This window comes from Podarcis liolepis, assembly GCF_965112155.1.
Source record: "Podarcis liolepis genome assembly, chromosome: 13".
Taxonomy (NCBI): domain Eukaryota; kingdom Metazoa; phylum Chordata; class Lepidosauria; order Squamata; family Lacertidae; genus Podarcis; species Podarcis liolepis.
The window spans coordinates 20,850,676-20,869,133 of NC_139573.1; the positions used below are offsets into that span (position 1 = coordinate 20,850,676).

Consider the following 18,458-nt stretch of genomic DNA (forward strand, 5'->3'; position numbering starts at 1 on the left):
TTATGCTCTAGGCTTCCTAAGCTGGATGCAAATAATTTTAAAAGTTTTTTTAAACAACAACAACAACACACAAATGAACCCTTGATATGAGAAGAAGCAGAAGTGCGTACATCAGTGTCGCTTTCGAAGCGCTGCCCCCCGGCAGAATGGATGCTCCTCTCTCGCACCAGAGTCCGGCACTGGAAAGACAGAGAAATGGTTGGTGTGAACAACATGCAAAGGCACGTCTGGATAAGCCCCCGAACTTCCCACATGGTTTCCTAGGAGAAACGCCAGCTTGTTGCACCACGAAAGTTAAATATGCCCATAAAAGACTGTTTATGTATGCAACAGCAGCAGCAAGAATTCTTTGAGCCCCAAAATGGAAACAACAAGAAGTGCCAACGAAAGAAGAGTGGCAGGTGAAAAGGATGGACTTTGCGGAACTGGCGAAGCTGAAGGGAAGAATCCGAAAGAAGCACAGTCAAGTATTTCAAAAGGACTGGAGTAAATTTACACGATATTTGAAAGATCATTGTAAGCGATTGAAATCACTAGCAGGGTTGTCTGAAGACTTGTGATGAGAAATTTTCTTCCTTCTTATATTTACTTAAATTTTGAGGTATTTTGTAATGAGTGTAATTAGAATTGGAAAATGCATAAAGTGCTATGATATAAAGGTTATATCATGAGGCGGGAGGGAAGGAAGTTGATAGGCTAGAAAGAGCTAGAGCGGATAATAGTGGATAATAATGATGTGATTATGTATTGTTAAATGGAAAAATAATAAAAACTATATTTTTTAAAAAAGAAAATTAAATATGCCCAAGACATTTATGTGTTCAGCATTAAGAGGGCGTATTTATCAGGATAAGTTGCCCATGGCTTCAAAGACCAACTACTTCAAGGGCTGTTCAATCCAATGTTAAGCTAACGGGGGGGGGGGAACAGTGGAGCCCAGTGTTAACCATTACAGACGGGAGGACAATTTGATATTAAAACAGAACTCAGAGAACGTGCTGCTGTCCTTTCCTGGCCAGCCTATTCTTTTTGCTAAGCCAGCGTTTGATAAGTCCTAGACTCAAGGGAGGATCAAGCACGAAATCACATACCGTGGTTCCCAAAGACGTCCTTTTCCCAGGGGTGGGCCGGTTAGGCAGGGGGGGCAGGGGTGGTAGGTGGAGGTAGCTGGAGGAGGCAGAGTGGGGGGTGATCTGTAGGGAAAGGGAAGGCAAGTGTTAGGGAGAGTAGCCAGGGAAGCTCATGAGCAGGACTGTGTGGTATACAGTGGAACCTTGGCTTGCGGACGTAATCCGTGACGGAGGCACATCCACAACTCGCAGCATTCGCATTCTGAAGTGCTGCGTCTGCGCAGGCGTGATTTGGCGCTTCTGTGCATGTGTGAAGTGGCGAAACCCGGAAGTCACCAGTTCCGGTACTTCCGGGTTTCCAGCGGACCGCAACCCGAAAACACGTAACCTGAAGCATGAGGTATGACTGTAATAATAATAGTAATAATAATAATAGTATGTATGTATTTATATATTTACATATATATATATTTACATACATACATACATACATACATACATAACCCGCCCATCTGGCTGGTTTCCCCAGCCACTCTGGGTGGCTCCCAACTGAGTATTAAAAACACAATAAAACATCCAATATTAAAAACTTCCTTAAACAGGGTATGCCACAAATTGCACAGAAAGACTGCGCAATATAATATTGGCCGCACAATGCAGCTTTCTAGAAAAAAAAGGAAAGAAAAAAATCTTTTTGTTTTTTAAAGGAAGCAAGTTTGTAGCTCAACATTTGCATAATTCACGCAAGTTGCGGAATTGAGCTTTTCCTGCTGCAGAATTGAGACTCCTTTGGCTCAGGATTTCAGAAACGTTAAGTACAGGGTACACACAGCCCAGGTCATGAGCAGGGAAAGAGACATTCAAGCCAACAGACTCGTTTGTTTCCGTGTCACAGGGAGAGGAAGGCCAGGGAGAGGAGGACCATGGCGAACGGGAAAGATGGCGAACGCAGCCCCCGGTACTCACCAGTCGCCCATGTAGCCGAGACATGACCAGAGCACGGGACGTCCCAGCTGGCGGAGAGAGATAACCTCGGTCTGCAAACTGGCAGGAAAGGAAAGGTTAGCGCTGGGGTGGATCAAAGCCAAGATAAGCCCCAAACCCAAAGCCGCCATGCCCACTGCTGCCGCAGCTTCTACTTACTCTGCTGGGCGGCAGCTGCCTCGCCAATGAGGGTGCCAGGCCTTCCTCGCCCACGGGCCGGGCCCTGCTGTGGTGAGGGCTCCGGGCGTAACGCCTGCCATAGGGGTCTTCGGAGGAGGGGAACACATCATACCGGTCAGCAGGCGTCAGGGTGCGCCCCCTGGTGGTGGGTGACAGCGCGGCATAGGGGTTGTTGGGAGGGCCCTCGCCGGGGGCAATGTCCACGCGCCCCATGGGGGTGTTGGGGCGCCCGAGGCCCCTTGGGGAGGCCGCGGAGGACAGGTCCTCGCAGGAGATGGCCTGTGTGGCGGCGGCGGCAGCTCTCGGGGGCTTCCTGCGGGCGCGAGGGGGTGACTGGCGGGCGTTGGGTATCTGAGGCGATTCGGCAGGGGTCAGGGGGAGGGAGTAGGAACGAGAGGAGCGGATGGAAAGCAGAGGGGAAGGCTGAGGGGTCCGGGATGGGGAGGAAGGCGTGGGGCTCTCGGAGGGGGACCGTGGCCGGGAGGAGAGCTTGGGGTGGATGACAGGCGAGGGGCTTCCGTGAGTCTGGGAAGACAGGGAGCTGTCAATGGAAACAGAGGGAAGAAAAATAGAAAGGCACAGAATCAAACAACAAACATGACAATCTAAGTACCGCCGCAACAGCACCTGTGGGAGCCAATCATCATTAGCTCCCCACGGCGCCCCCTGGTGGAAAACTGGTTCTTCCCTCCCTCCCTCTCCCCCCACCGACTTACCTTAAATCTGGTTGCTCTTTCCTTATGTGGCTGTATCCGCCGTTGAGCGAGCTGCACAACGACGTCCTCCCGAGCCGCGGAGTCCCCTGCTGACTGTCCTGCACGTGGAGGCTGTCGGACGACGAGGCCTCCCCATCGTGTGCCTCCGAGAGACGGGCGATCTCCAGGGATTCTGCGCTTTTGGCGTAGTCGTTTTGCGTGAGCGTGACGTCCTCAAAGCTGGTGCACGTGGATGGGGACTGACTTTGGAGACCCCTCCGGTTGCTGAGGCGGGGCAGAAGGGGAGATTTCTTTAGACTGTATCAAAGCCCAGATGCCTGGTTCCCCTGCAATGACCTTCCCCTTTGCCCGCAGAGAGTTTGAGATCAAGATTCCTCCCCCTCCAACCCCACCCAGTGTCCAACCTCACAGTGGCGGCCGTTGAGACTGGTAGGGCGGAATGCAGGGAGCCCAACAGTAGGTGGCGCCAGAGAGTCAATGACAGGAAGGAAGGAAGGAAGGAAGGAAGGAAGGAAGGAAGGAAGGAAGATGTGGAGCGGCTGAGGGCAGGCTGAGATGGGTGGAGCCATGCCTTGCTTCGCCCTAATGGACCCGCCTGCACCGCAACCTAGCTGACTCCTTCAAAGCTCACAGCTTAACCTCCCCATTTCGCCCACGTTGCTTCTGGGTAACCCATGAATCCAGACACCCCGTATTCCTAAAATAAGGTTGTCCACGGGCTAATTTCAAAACTAATCTCAAAGTGACGAGTCTGGTTGTCTGGCATCAGCAACTTGTCCCTCTCTGGGCAGCCTGCTGGGTGGGGAGGCAGAGGGCGATGGTGGGGGGTGGCAGAAGGAGAGAGAGAAGGCGATGGCTGAAAGGAAGAAAGGCGAGCGGCACTGCCTATTTTTGGCTTTGCCCTCCTCCCCACAGTGGGCATCTGTCCCAGCCGCTGGATGTGGTCCTTGATAGGTGATGCCCCCTCCCCAAGGGACCATCACAGGAAGAAGAGCCTCCCATCCTAAGCAAACCAAATCTCTCTCCTAGAAAACTTTTAAAAATCTGCACCTTTAATCTCTCCACGATCCTGACCATAATGGAACTTGCTTCCCTTTCAAAAGTTCCTATTTCTCAGTCCCTCATTTGATGGGCTCATGTCCCATCCCCAAACCAGAGAACCCCAGAGGCAAGGTTACAGCCAGCCAGCCAGCGCAGGGCTGTGCGTAGAATACACCCGTCCCCAGCCCTTACTAGCTTCCATAGTCGCACTCGGCGGCAGCTGACTGGTTCATGGCGCGGATCCAGCTATTCATGTCCAGCTGGGTGTCTGCACTGAAATAATAGGTTCTCATGCCAGGATGTTCGGCCTGGAAGGTAAAAGATGAAAAAGAGGGGTCATTGCAGTGGCCCAACGCATCCTCAAGGGGGCAGCAGGCATACAGAAATTCTGGTGGACAACAGCTGGAGAGCAGAGGCGAGGGTGGGCTTGAGGGTTTCTGGTGGGCTTTCTGCATGGCTGGCTAATGGAGGAGAGAATCTGTCGGCTTTGGTTCTCTCCATTTCTCATTTTTTCCAGTCATTTCCCCACATTTCCACATCAGTTTGCGATTTATTAGCTTTCTTTTTTAAAAAAAGGGCTTCGTGAAAATTATTCGGCAATTTTCTCCTAATATACGTATGTTCGTGTGCAATTTTGCCTCATGTACACATTTTTTGCAAAGCAGTTCCCCCTAATATAATGCCTTTTCGTATGCTGTTTTCCTTTACGTGCACACTTTCCCCTAGTATACGCACACACTGTGTGCATTGCAAAATATGCAGAAATGCGGGTTCCGAAGGGCGACTCTGTTCGGGTTCTCCTATTGCTTTGCACAGTGGGACTTAAGTTCACCTTCAAATACAAACCAAGTTGAATCTCCCACCCATCACTCATGGCTGTCAACAGACCTTGGGTGACAGCAAAATATCAGACTTGGAAGAAAACAAGCATCTCACTCTGGGTGGACTGACCTTGAATATGAAGCGCCGGTTCTTCTTCTCCTTGGAGAACGCTGTCCGGATCTCATAGCTGGGGAGGAGGATGCTGCCCAAAACTTTCTCTTCGCGGCTGTCTGGAAAACAAACACACACACATTTCCAACCCTGCTAAAGGAAAGAAAAAAGTCACAGGAGAGACCTACATTGGGGGGGGGGGGCAGTTTGGACTAGAGGACCCTTGAGATCTATGATTCTAAGAAGTTGCTTCAATGCACTTTTCCCTAAAGCCCAGATGGAAAGAACCCTGTGTGGCCCTTGAGATGTTGTTGGGACTCCAATTCCCATCAGCTCCAGCCCACCTGCCCAAGGGTCAGGGCTGATGGGAGTTGGATCCCTATAATGTCTGAAGAGCCACAGGTTCTCCCCTCCAGCCCTGTGGGGCCCTCAAGATCTCTGGGGCCTGAACTAGCGATTCCAATCCGTCAAACCTGGCTAGCAGTCCACTTCACTGCCTAAGGTCTGGCTGGTAGGGAGAAGAGTCAAGGCCTTCTCTCTCAACCGTAGGGCTTGAGTTGGGGGACAAAAGGGCTTGTCCACATCTGAGCACTATTTAGTTGTTTATCCACACCCACACACCCAATTTGAATTACACTGGAGTAGTCCACACCCACACATATTTTAATTTCCGTATGAGAAACAATTTCGGTCTTTCCTATTCATACCAGTAGGTGTTATCTTTTGTGTTTTTCCCTGCTTTCTAGTTTGTGGATTCTATCACCCCAGTTAAGTGCCAATAGGGCATGACCACAGATAGCTGTATCCTCATCTTGTTTTTGTTTTAATATCCCCCACCCAAGAAGTACACAAAAGCACAGAGCCAGGCAACTGTATAGCTGCTTGTGCAGTTTTCTGGCTTTGGGCAAATCTGATGAACCAAAAGAACACAACATCTGGTTTTGTGCAAACCTGAGGAATCAGAAGAAAAAGGATATATATAAGGCTAAACTCCTCCACCAGAAAGAGTCAGGAGCAGAGTCGAAAATGAAATGAAAGCAACCAAATTCTCAGCACACCCTTTTTAGATTTGGATACAGAACATATGGGCTTTTAGAATACATATAGAAATTCTTGTTGTAAACCACTTTGATGTATTTTTTGCTGCAGCAGTATAAAAATATGCTTATAAGTAAGTAAAAGGAATAAACAGCTGGAGGCCCATGAGCCTTCCACCCCAGCCTACAGCATATTTTCCCAGCTCTGCTTCCCAGACAGACCATAAGGAATGTAATAGGCTGAGAAAGCAACAGGAGGAAGAAGGAGGCACACCCTCCGATGCTTGACCAGCCTACTTTGCCTGAGACTTGAAAAAAGCCCTCCCTCCAAAAGCACAATGACATCACTTCCGCCCACCTCTGGCAGAACCATGGGGAAATCCCAATTACCTCGGTAGTAGAAGAGGCAGTAATTAGAAAGGACGAACCAACGTCGTTTCCAGAGTTTAAGACCAGAGCTGTCCTGGAGGAGGAAAGGAAAGGAAAAGGGAAATCAAAGGTGGCCAGGGCATCAACTCCCAGGAGAACCCATGATCATTCTGCTTGGTTACGTCAAACATATTGTTTTATCAGTGGGTACAGGATTGGTAGTAAAGCTGCTAAGAGTCACACATGTGGCTTTCTGCCATAAATGGAGGAGAAACATTCTGTCCCTGGCTAGAGGACATGGGCTACTTCCAGAAGACCTCTCTATCAAAGATTCGTCCTAATTTCCTTGCAGGGAGATGACACGACGTTGGCTATTTATTGAGCTGCTCGTTAAGTGGCACCACCATCAACATTGATTTAGGGCAAGATCATGACAACTCTGGGCGAGATCTCAAAATCTCTGCAAGATCTTGATCTACTGTGGTGTTGGCAACGCTGACAGTGGTGGTGGGGAGCATGGTCTCATCTGTGGTGGCCCCTGCGACACTGGAGCTCTAACAGCTGCCCAAGAATGACAGATGCTGAGCATGTGATGCCACCAGCAGCCTCTGGCTTCCTTTGCTCTTTTTGGGTCCACCCATGCCAGCATTCAGCCACTCATCCTCCAGGCTAATGCACAGCCAACGTGATAACACCCATATTATGTGAGTAACAACTCCCCTCATTCCTGACCAATGGCCACACTGGCTGGGGCAGATGGGAGGAGATGTAGCTGAAAACACCTGGAGGGAACCACGTTGGCTGCTTCTGAGCTAAGGAACCCACTTCGTTTCTCACGCTCCTTTTACCTGTTTATAAAGCCACCCCCGCATGATGACAGGCGAGTTGGGGTCTCTCTTGATGGAGTTTGCTCTCTTCCCAAAAGCGTGGACCTTCCGGACAGGCCGGGCTGAGCGTGGCTGCAGAAGACAAAATGGTGATATGCAATACTGGGTTGTTAATAGCACGCCATCAGTGTTGGCATCGGTCTGTCTCAAGACAATGGAGTGCGCCTCTGTGGGGTGATGCCAAACCGTGGCCTCACCTTGCCTAACGGGGCACAAGCCTGGGCAGCATGCATGGAGGTCCTGGGCTGCCCAGACAACAAGACCTCCCCCCTCTCCATCTCATTGATGTGGTCCAAAGGAAAGCAGAGCAATATGTTTGGTCCCAGCTTGGTTGCAGGAGTTGCTGGAAGGAGGCGCACAAGGCGCCACCCAACCGTCTTAGGGACTCCAGATTTGTGTAGGTTTAATCCTTAGCCTTCTCTTCTCCTAAAGATATCTCACAAGGCAGTGGAGTTTTAGGACCAGAGTTTTCCTTCTCCTAGATGGGATACCTTCCCAAGCTGACGAGTCTCATCTGCCCCTCACTTCCCTCTGCAGCACGGGGAGAAACCATCTTCTTGACTGTTGGACCCGCTATCGGTCTCGTCCACTCAATCAGCTGGAGCCTGTCTTTGTATGCAGGAGAAGTCCCCAACTCATCTAGGATTTGAGACCCATCGGCTGCCCTTACCTGGTTTAGCCGGCCAATCAAAGCCCTTCACAATGTGTGGCTGCTGTCACATGCTGACAACTTCTAGAAGCCACAGGTAAGAGCTGAATGCAAGCCAGGGAGCAAGGCGGACAAACTACCCTACAAACTGCAATCCCTTACCTAGGCAGTATATGCATGGTCCCTGCTCCAAAGGAGCTTACAATCCAAAATTGGCAGTGGTCAAACAGCAGGGGGAGGAGGTAAGGAAAGAAATGGAAGAATGTGGGCTAATGCCATTTACAAGCCTGGTGATAATCACTTCCCTGTATCACAAGTGTGGGGAACCTTCAGCCTGCCAGATGTTTTAAGACTACAACTCCCATAATCCCTGGTGACTGGCCACACTCTCTGGACTTGAAGTCTGGCAACATCTGGGAGGCCAAAGGTCCTCCAGACCTGCTTTATCATCAATGGCCCAATTTTAGGAACAAGTGGATATTGTTGCTCAAAAGCTCCAAATCAACTTCAGCTGCACAAATTGAATTTGCCAGTATTTGATTAAATCCCACCTGAAAAAAGCAACAGGTTTCCTATCAAATTTCTGTAAATAGGGTTATTGGGCAGGTTTCCCTGAGGCAATACCTGAAGCTGACAAAAGAATGGTCAATAGCCCTGAGATATGTTGTAATAGGTAACTAAATACTTAGCCCCTTGTCTACTGTTGCAGGAATGTTGTGGGAATGTAGATAGAAAGAAGCATCGGAGGCAGACCACTCCTCCCACCCCCCCATGGCCACCCATTGACTAAGGATGATGTAATCCAGGTGTTTATGTGAAGAGAAGACAGCAGTTTCAGCTTGACTGGGAAGGCCACAAAAAGCTGAGTTTGGAGCTCTAAAAGGTGATCTCTGGTTGCTGGCTGCCTCCCTAGAGATCTGATGTAATGTTGCCTATCAGTTCAAGTGTTTTAAGCTGTGCCTGCCTCCACCTATGTAAATCAGTTCAAATGCAAATATTACACAATGCCAATAGGCCTCCCATGACCTCCTTCCAAGGGAAACCAAACCTGAGTAAGCGCTGCAGCCCTAAAACTTTTTACCCCAGGAAAGTGATAAGTGAAAGGATGATAAGCCAAAGGAACTGGCACTCTTTATGAGTGTGGCTTAGAAACTGGCAATTTCTGGGAGGGATGCTGCTATTTGTCTACTACAGCCTTGCAGCACCATCAGTCTTTCCCTCAAATAATTCTGGGCACTGTCGCTTGTTAAGGTAACTGTAGCTCTGTGAAGGGTAAACTTGCAGTGTCCAGAATTTTTTGAGGGAAAGAGTATATTTCAAAAGTGCTTTAAAGGTACAGTGCTTTCAACACTGCTGGACTAGAGCAGGCATAGGCAAACTCGGCCCTCCAGATGTTTTGGGACTACCTATGCCTGGACTAGAGCCTATTTCAGGATGAATGTAGGATGTGCTGTCTCTTCTTTCTTCCCTTTTATATCCCTTAAGACAGCTTCAAACATAGTTACACTGCAAAATCTATGCAGCAGGCACTTGTAAACATCCATTTGCCTCATTGCCAGTGGTGAGTATCCCAAATGAATGTATGTTACATAAAACAGGTAAAGGTAAAGGACCCCTGACAGTTAAGTCCAGTCACAGACGACTCTGGGGTTGCGGTACTCATCTCGCTTTACTGGCTGAGGGAGCCGACGTTTATCTGCAGACATTTTTCTGGGTCATGTGGCTAGTGTGACTAAGCCGCTTCTGGCGAAACCAGAGCAATGCATGGAAATGCCATTTACCTTCCCACCGGAGTGGTACCTTTTATCCACTTGCACTTTGGCAGGAGCTGGGACAGAGCAACAGGAGCTCACCCCATCGCGGGGATTCAAACCGCCGACCTCCCAATCGGCAAGCCCTAGGCTCAGAGGTTTAGACCACAGCGCCCCCCCCCCGTGTCCCTGTTACATAAAATATTTTACACATAAACAGACCAAGAGAATATTCCCAATACATCGCTAGAGTGCATATGGCCTCAGACAATCTCAAGATCTATTGTTTACAAGCAAGGTAAACATTGCCTCTTTCTACATATGCTTATGTCACATGCCAGTAGCCAATTGGCTACCAAGCTAGATTCAAGTATTTGAATCTGGTATTTAGAAGCCTCATATGATTCTGGATTGGGGCGTCTGAGAAGCTCTGTCTCTCTCCACACACACATCCTATTCCAATCACTTAGATCTGCTGCTGATGCCCAACACCCCTGTGGCAAGGCGTGCTGAGACTTGAGCCTGCGCTTTCAACACTGTGGCACCAGACTTCAGGAATTCGCTTCCCCTTAGGAGTGAAGCAAGCTCCAACATTGTTTTTGACATTGGTTGAAAACTTTTCTTGTCTTCCAAGCCTTCCAAGATTGGTCTGCCTTATTCCTGCAGTTTTTAATCCTTGTTGGTTTTGGGTGTTTTTTTACAGTTCTGGGATCTGTATTGTTCTATAATTCTCTCTCTGTACAGCATTTGGGGATTCTTTGAATGTACAGTGGCTTCTGATATAATTAAGTTACGGTAAATAAAAATGCCTCATGTTCCTCAAATACTCAGGTGCAATACGTTATCACTGTAATAATGGAAATCCCTATGAAACCATTCTGATGTTGGTGAAATGAGCTGCTTCCCATGGTATAAGCACTGGACATCGGAGCTGCTGTTCACAACTCATTCAAATTAATTTAATTACCATCTCCCAAGCAAGTCTTTTCAACCCAAACCATATATTTATTTATGGTTTTAGTAAAGTTCATGGGTTGCTCCATCACTCTCAGAAGCTGGGGGAAATAGCCCAGGAGAGGGGATTCTCTATGGCAACCCCTAAATTGTGGAACTTCTGCCCCACAGTGTGTCTGGCATCAGGGCCGAATTTAGGTGTGATGAAGCTGCTGAAGGTAATGGGGCCCTTTGTATGTCCAGCTGTCCTTTGTCAAGAACAAACTGCCGCTGTTTTTTGTGTTGAATATATGCTATATGGTTATTTATGGACCTAATAGGTATCTAAAGCCATCTGCACATAACAAAATATGTATTTTATCAAGAAGAAGAAGAAGAAGAAGAAGAAGAAGAAGAAGAAGAAGAAGAAGAAGAGTTTGGATTTGATATCCTGCCTTTCACTCCCTTTAAGGAGTCTCAAAGCGGCTAACAATCTCCTTTCCCTTCCTCCCCCACAACAAACACTCTGTGAGGTGAGGGGGGCTGAGAGACTTCCAAGAAGTGTGACTGGCCCAAGGTCACCCAGCAGCTGCATGTGGAGGAGCGGAGACGCGAACCCGGTTCCCCAGATTACGTGACTACCGCTCTTAACCCCTACACCACACTGGCTCTCTAAAGTAACTGTTGAACTGAAATACAGTTAAGAAGAAGTATATTGATAGTGAAATACAATTAAGAAGAAGTATATTTTTTGGGGGGGGGGCAAGAGAGTGGAGCCCTAAGCCATAGCTTGTTTAGCTTATACGTAAATCCGGCACTGTCTGGCAACTTCACCGTACAAAGGTTTGTACCTCTTTACCCTGGCGTTTGACATCAGGGATTTTTAGGACTCGCCTTATTTCTGCGATAGTAAGTTGTTTTAAACTGTTTTAAACATTATGTTTTAATTGTTGTAACCTGTCCTGGGACCTTAGGGTGAAGGCAGAGGAAGGAAAGAAAGAAAGAAAGAAAGAAAGAAAGAAAGAAAGAAAGAAAGAAAGAAAGAAAGCCTTTGTAAACCGAGAGAAAAAACGATTATCCCCTCCTCCCTTCCTTTCAGGTCACAAATGTGCCACAAATGACTGAGGGCTCATCCACACTTGTCCCAGACTGCCCCGTTTGCTCTGATTGGGCACTAAAGAGCAGTTTTCCCTGGGAGAAAGCAGTGGGAAATATGGATAAGCCCTCACATAGGTATGCAGGGATACATCTGCCAGTGTGAATGTTTTGAGGCCTCATAAATGTTGTGGACTTGTTCGCATGGTTATTGTAGAATTCTCCTTTTCCCGAAAAAGAGCTTTGGTTATTTGTTTATTTTAAAGCACAAGCTGCCAACTCCTGAGGTAAACACTATTCAGGTGTTCCTTGCAAATGAAGCTGCAAAGCCCATTAGCTCAGGAAGACAAGGCGAGCAAGATCTCTGGAAGCCTATCTATCGACCCAGCAGCACCTGTCCAGAGGGCATGGACCACTTCCAATTCCTCACCTTCGTTCCCATGGAGACGGAAGAGATGGTGACTGTGCTGCTGGCTTGGCTCAGGCCACTTGTAGGCCGGTCCCCTTCCGACATGGTCCTCAGCTGACCCAATGCTGATCTGGAAAAGAAAAGAGAACGCTGGCTTGTTGCAAGAATGCTTCATGTGATGTTCACAGTACCAGAATCCCACAGCTTGGGGCCAGCACTTTGGGGGAATGTAAGGCACCAGGTCTTTAACCTTCTCCGGGGACCCCGGGCTTAACCCCTCAGCCTCATGGAACCCACTTTTGACAACCTCGACCAAACCATCCTTCATGGCATCCTTTCTTTCCCCACCTCTTTCTCCTCCCACAGGAAGATGGTCACTGTACTGTCTGTGTGATGCAACTTGGGTGAGATCCTGACACAATTGTGGGTCACATCCCACCAGCTTAGGAACACAGGGAACTGGGTTCTGCTGAGTCAGAACATTGATATATCCAGCACAGTAGGTCCTGCATGGAGGTTGATCCAGAAAGCTCATATTATGTTTTTAAATGATCTCCCTCTTGAGACTATATTTCCACCCTCCAACAAAGTGTTTCCTGACAAGATATGCAAAATCCATTCTTTCTTTCATTATTTGTTCCCATCTGACAAACATGGTTTCAAATCCCTTTCTTTCTCTCCATTCTCTCTCCCACCTCCATCCCTTTCATGCCCTCCCATTCCAGATTTGGCAACAACAAAAACCCAAAATACATTTATAAACTATAGAATAAAGCAGCATTGTGAAAAATAAGTGTAGTAACATATGTTTTTTTGCTTCACCTAACTTAAGTTGCTGAGCTTAGAATTTTAGTTTCCTGGGCACAGAACTGAATTTTCTTAGAAGCAGCAGGAGACACCAATCAGCCCCTGTTAAAATCTTTCCGTTTATTCCAGTATATGTAACACACACACACACAGTGTTAATTTTGCAGGCTTCATTGATTCTTTTTCATTGTTTCTTTTTTTTGAACTGAAAGTCAGAATAGAGTGTTGAAACCATTAAACCTGCTCCCCAGTTCAACCCCTGCCAGCAAATTCCCTCTAGTTATTTTTGGATCAAGCCCACCTGCTTGTGTCTGGCAAAAGCATCTCATTCGAGAGAGTGTCAACTCGGTGAGATGGGAAATTCCACCCCTTCTCTTGGCAGCAGAATTCTACAGTTAAATCACCCCTTTGTTGTTAAACACTCAGGCCTGCATTTCTTAATAACGGAGGCTTTTAACCCCTGGAAGCGATTTCTGAGTCCCTCTTCAGTAGACATTTAGAACTTAGTGGTCTTTCTAGGCATCTGGTTTGCTGAGCATTCATCCCGACTTGTTAGCAGGGAGATTAGACGATGTTGACTATCCAGTGGGCATTCATTTGTTTGCAAGGAGGTTAAGATGACCGTTGCATCAAAGCAAGTGTTCCCCCACACTTTTCACGGCCTTTTCCTATCACTTTCCTTGTCATTAAAAAGCAAGGTTTTTCAGGGAGGTGAATCTGTTGCACAAGGCCTCCCGATCAACTGTGCAACCTAAATTGGGCGGTATGTGACTGAATCCCACCCAGAAACAGTGACTGTCGGGAAACACCCTTCTGGCACTCCTGTCCACTGGCGTTACTGATTCCATTATTTATTTCTATTATTATTTATTACATTTTTATATAGCACCTTTATCTTCCAAAGAACTCAAGGTGGTTCTCCTCCTCCCCATTTCATCCTCAAAACAACCCTGTAAAATAAGGTTAGGCTGAGAGTGAGTGACTGGTCCAAGGTCACGCAGTGAGCTTCTTGGCTGAGTGTGGATTCGAATCCTGGTCTCCCAGGTCAAAGCCCAACACTCTAACCATGCTGGGGGATATATATCTAGTGCTTTAGGTAAGTGGGATTTCAGCCAGCCATCTATGCCCCCCCTACAACTATGGATTTAAGTCAACTAAGTAAGCCAGAGTACACCCATTGCAATTCATGGGCTTGTCATGTCCATTAATTTCAATGGGTCTGCTCTGAGACTAAAGCTATGCACATGTTAGCAGCTGAAAACACAGCGAGGTCGTTCTTCCCTCCCTGTTGCATTTCAAGTCACATTTTCAGTTGCTGTGCATACCATTACCAAAACATTCAGGGATCCTTTTAAGTGGAGATGTCTGGGATTGAACCATACAGAACGCATCATGTCCCTTCCACTGCTATGTGGCTCCTCCTGACTAACGTCTGTAGCCAAAGCTAATACTCCTAGCAGAAAGATATAGCAGGAAGCCTAGCATACCCCACTTTGGTGAATTCAAAAGAATAGATGGCTGCCTATAATTAGATTTCTCCAGGGCAGGGATAGGCAGGATCTTACTGGTTCTCAGCTTACAGAAAGGAAGAGGTTCAGAGAACCGCTGCAACAATGGAAAGCACGTTAGCCTCTAGGCTGCAAATTCCCTGGGCTTGAAAAAGCAAATCCACATTCTTTGCCAGGGGAAGCTCAGTTCCCTGCGCTGGGGGTGTCTCGCACAAAATAAGCAGATGTGCCTCGTTATATTGCTTCTGGCAAATCTTTCCCCAGGGGGTCAAGAAGAGTTCCTGGGCTGACGAACCAATCCTAGACAACTAGACGTGCGCCTCTCTCAGCAATGCACATTCACACCCCGGCCAACTTCTGCCAACTGCAGCAGGCATGACTTTCAAGCCTAATTTGCAGCAGCCATAAGTACAGACACAACTCAGATACCTTCCAGATGGGGTAGCTGTGTTAGGGCTCATCCAGACTTCCTTTCGCACAGTGTGTCTAGGAACAGGTCCGTTCTTAAAAGGTCTGTGCTCAAGCACTTACTGTTGTTGTTGTTTTGCCACAGGGCTTTCCCTGCAAAAACCACCACGGTCTGACTCTGCCTAACAATAGGGCTGGCCCTTGAGAGAGCCAGATGCACTACCCTGAACTCCTTAGAGGAAAGGCAAGAGGAGAGAGAGAGGGGGGGGGGGAATCTGTCTAGCATCCTGAAATCCAAAACTATCTTTTCTGTTTGCCAAAGCTCAACTGCTGTTCTCCACACCCTTAGCTTGACCCGACCAGTTTTTCACTTCCTTCTCCTCCTACCTGGCAGGTGGACGCAACTTAAGATGCATTTCAGGAAGCTCTGGGTATCCACACAGGCTATGATGCTGTGCTCCAATGATGGGTCATCAGTCAAGTGTCCACAGACACCCTCCCTGCCACCAACGACCACTGGAAGAAGCACCAGCGTAACGCCACAACCAGTGGCAGGGGGTTGTGGCAGTATATTCCGGATATAATCCATACAAAGTTGCCTATTGATGCAAAAAACCTCCCTTCCCATATGCTACTGGCTGGGAATACAATTGCGCCTCGTGATCCGAAGGGGCACCTCTTGTATTCCCTGGCACACTTTGGCCCTCGCATTCCATTCCTCCCACCTCTCACCCTTGCAGTGACGCCAGGCGAATGAATAGGGCATTGATGCTGCCAGGACCCCCCTTCCTGACCCTTAGCAGTGGGGTGGGGGAGACATTGTGCCAGCTGTTTGCGATGGTCCCTTTCCTCCCTGCCCCCCCAACCTCCCACACTGGGTTCAAGGATCCTCACGTCACTGGCTTTGCCTGGAGCGATCCGGAAAGATGGAAAAATCAGCAAAAAGATGGGGAGGCGAGGGGCTAGAGAAGGAAGCCGTTTTGGGTGGGGCGGGAGGAATCGGTCTTGTAAAAAATGATCCGCTTCATTCTATACGCTGGCGCTTTGCCCTTCAACCAAAACAGTTCTCACAACAAAATACGAACATCACTTTAATGCAAAAAATGAGTGTGCAATCCGAAAACAAATGCAATAAAACCAGAACAAAGGGTGGGGAAGCAATCCTATTAGAAAAAGAAATAGTCATTACAAGCAGCACTTAAAACTAGGTAGCCTTTTGCGGATGAAGGAGGGAGGTTTTGGCATTCACGGTTGAATATGTCATTACGCCCCCGACTTTGGCACAGAGAACTTCCCCATAGCAGTGCCTTTCCTTAGTTAGGGATGCTAACTCAAGTTTCACTCACACACAGGGAGAGAGAGAGAGAGCAGGGCCCCAGCAGAAACTCTTGAAATGCCCTCACATCAGTGGTACTTCACAGTTTGGCCAAAGGTCAGGGTGAAGTGAAGTATTTGCATGGCTGACTGAGTTTTTGCAGCTGTCTGGTAGGTTTAACTCTTCCCCATCTGCTTCTGGAGAGTGCACAGTTCCGTGAGGAGAAGAAAAGGACACCACAGAGGTAGTTTGCAAGGGGACACATTATCATCAGCCATCATCTCTTCCCCCAACGCCACCCTGCCTCCACAACATATAAACTGACAGACCTGGAAACTCCTAATACTGAGGCACAGCCTTATCAGTGGTGGCCCCTTACTGCTGGAATTTTCTCCACCAGGGGCACTCCTTTTTTATTTTATTTATGATTTTCTATTTATACATTTCAATAATTTTATAATCATTTTAACACTTCAAAACTTGACTTCCTCCCTCCTCTTTCTGCAGTTCCTTAAATTTATTTTTTAATATTTTCTGCATATCCAATTTAACTTAATTTACTCATTCATCTACTTTAAATATATACTCTTCTGAAACTGCAGGTTATAATCCTACCAATGTTCTTACCTGTTTACAATTTCTTTGTAAATATTCAATAAACAATTTCCATTATTTTATAAAAGTTTGTTATCTTTATTTCTTATTTTTTTGCCATTTCTGCATATTCCATAAGTTTTTGTATCCATTCTTTTTTTGCTGGGACTTCTTCTTCTTTCCATTTTTGGGCAGGTAACATTCTTGCCGCTGTAGTCACATACATGAATAAATTTCTGTAGAGTTTGGGTAGTCCTGTCCCTATAATTCCCAAAAGGAAAGCTTTCCTTTTCACCGGGGGCGGGGGGCGCACTCCTGCAGCCCACCTACTTTGGGCACCAAAGAAGAATTTTCCAGTTAAGGATTTGAAAATAATGAATTTGTTTTTAATGTTTTTAAAGTTTTGTGATTTTTGCATTCTTCTTTTTTTCTGTCTTTTCTTTTTCTCATTTGGAACTTTTTCTTATATGGTGGGAAGGGGTAGGTTCCCCCCCCTCTTTTTTCTATTTTGTCAATTATTTTTATTCTTTGTACTCTCTTCTGCTTCTATTTTTTTTCCTTGTTTGTAACATTTTGAAAATCTCAATAAATATCCTTTAAAAAAAAAAAAAAAGAATTTTCCAAAATAAATTTTCCTGGGCTTTTTAAACTTTCCATTTTATGGAACCCTTTACGCAGCTTTCTTCTCTATCTTGTTTCAAGTCTCCTATTTCTCAGCCTCCCCTACCTCACAGGATTGTTGTGAGGATAAAACGGGGCGGGGCAGGGAGAACCATGTTTCGAGCTCTTTGGAGGAAAGGCACAAAACAATAAATAGTACAGTGGTGCCTCGCAAGACGAAATTAATTCGTTCCGCAAGTTTTTTCTTCTTGCGGGTTTTTCGTCTTGCGAAGCACGGTTTCCCATAGGAATGCATTGAAAATCAATTAATGCTTTCCTAGGGAAACCGCTTGCCAGGCTGGCGGTGCGGAGAAGGGCTTTTCTCCGCACCGCAAGCCTTCAGCACAGGTACGGGAACAGAGGGGAAGGGGCGCAGCGCTTTCCCTCTGTTCCCGGGGCTTGCGTGGGAGGAGGGTTTTTCCTCCCCACCGCCAACATTCAGAACAGCATTCTGAATGTTGGCGGTGGGAAGGAAAACCCTCCTCCCACCCCAAGTCTTCAGGAAAGCCATCCGATGCCGGGCGGCGGGAGAAGGCTTTCCCCCTCCCCCTCCCGGCATCGGAGCTTCGTCCCGATGCCGCGCGGCGGGAGGAGACGTTCCCCCTCCGCCGCCCGGCATCGGGGCTTAGTCCCGATGCCGCGCGGCGGGGGGAGACGTTCCCCCTCCGCCGCCCGGCATCGGGGCTTCGTCCCGATGCCGCGCGGCGGGGGGAGACGTTCCCCCTCCGCCGCCCGGCATCGGGGCTTCGTCCCGATGCCGCGCGGCGGGGGGAGACGTTCCCCCTCCTCCGCCCGGCATCGGGGCTTCGTCCCGATGCCGCGCGGCGGGGGGAGACGTTCCCCCTCCTCCGCCCGGCATCGGGGCTTCGTCCCGATGCCGCGCGGCGGGGGGAGACGTTCCCCCTCCGCCGCCGGCATCGGGGCTTCGTCCCGATGCCGCGCGGCGGGGGGAGACGTTCCCCCTCCTCCGCCCGGCATCGGGGCTTCGTCCCGATGCCGCGCGGCGGGGGGAGACGTTCCCCCTCCGCCGCCGGCATCGGGGCTTCGTTCCGAAGCCGGCGGCGGGAGGAGGTCCGAGGACAGTGGGGAAGACGCGCTGCGCTTCCCCGCTG

At 48.3% G+C, this 18,458-nt stretch overlaps 1 protein-coding gene across 7 annotated transcripts in view; it reads right to left on the reverse strand.

Annotated features, from left to right (window-relative positions):
- The window catches only part of PLEKHA4 (pleckstrin homology domain containing A4), a 49,698-nt gene that overhangs the window by 12,315 nt on the left and 18,925 nt on the right, over positions 1–18,458 (reverse strand). For 4 of the 7 annotated variants that reach the window (XM_083471789.1, XM_083471783.1, XM_083471787.1 and 1 more), the window contains 10 exons: positions 12,076–12,184; positions 7,179–7,289; positions 6,352–6,424; positions 4,943–5,043; positions 4,184–4,299; positions 2,951–3,214; positions 2,214–2,775; positions 2,037–2,114; positions 1,092–1,193; positions 111–179 (listed from right to left, as the gene is read on the reverse strand). In XM_083471789.1, the coding sequence (XP_083327915.1) occupies positions 111–179; positions 1,092–1,193; positions 2,037–2,114; positions 2,214–2,775; positions 2,951–3,214; positions 4,184–4,299; positions 4,943–5,043; positions 6,352–6,424; positions 7,179–7,289; positions 12,076–12,184 (1,585 nt within the window). Of the gene's footprint in view, positions 1–110; positions 180–1,091; positions 1,194–2,036; positions 2,115–2,213; positions 2,776–2,950; positions 3,215–4,183; positions 4,300–4,942; positions 5,044–6,351; positions 6,425–7,178; positions 7,290–12,075; positions 12,185–15,164; positions 15,338–18,458 lie in introns of those variants that run through there. The other 3 variants (XM_083471785.1, XM_083471788.1, XM_083471784.1) reach the window with 3 other exon arrangements.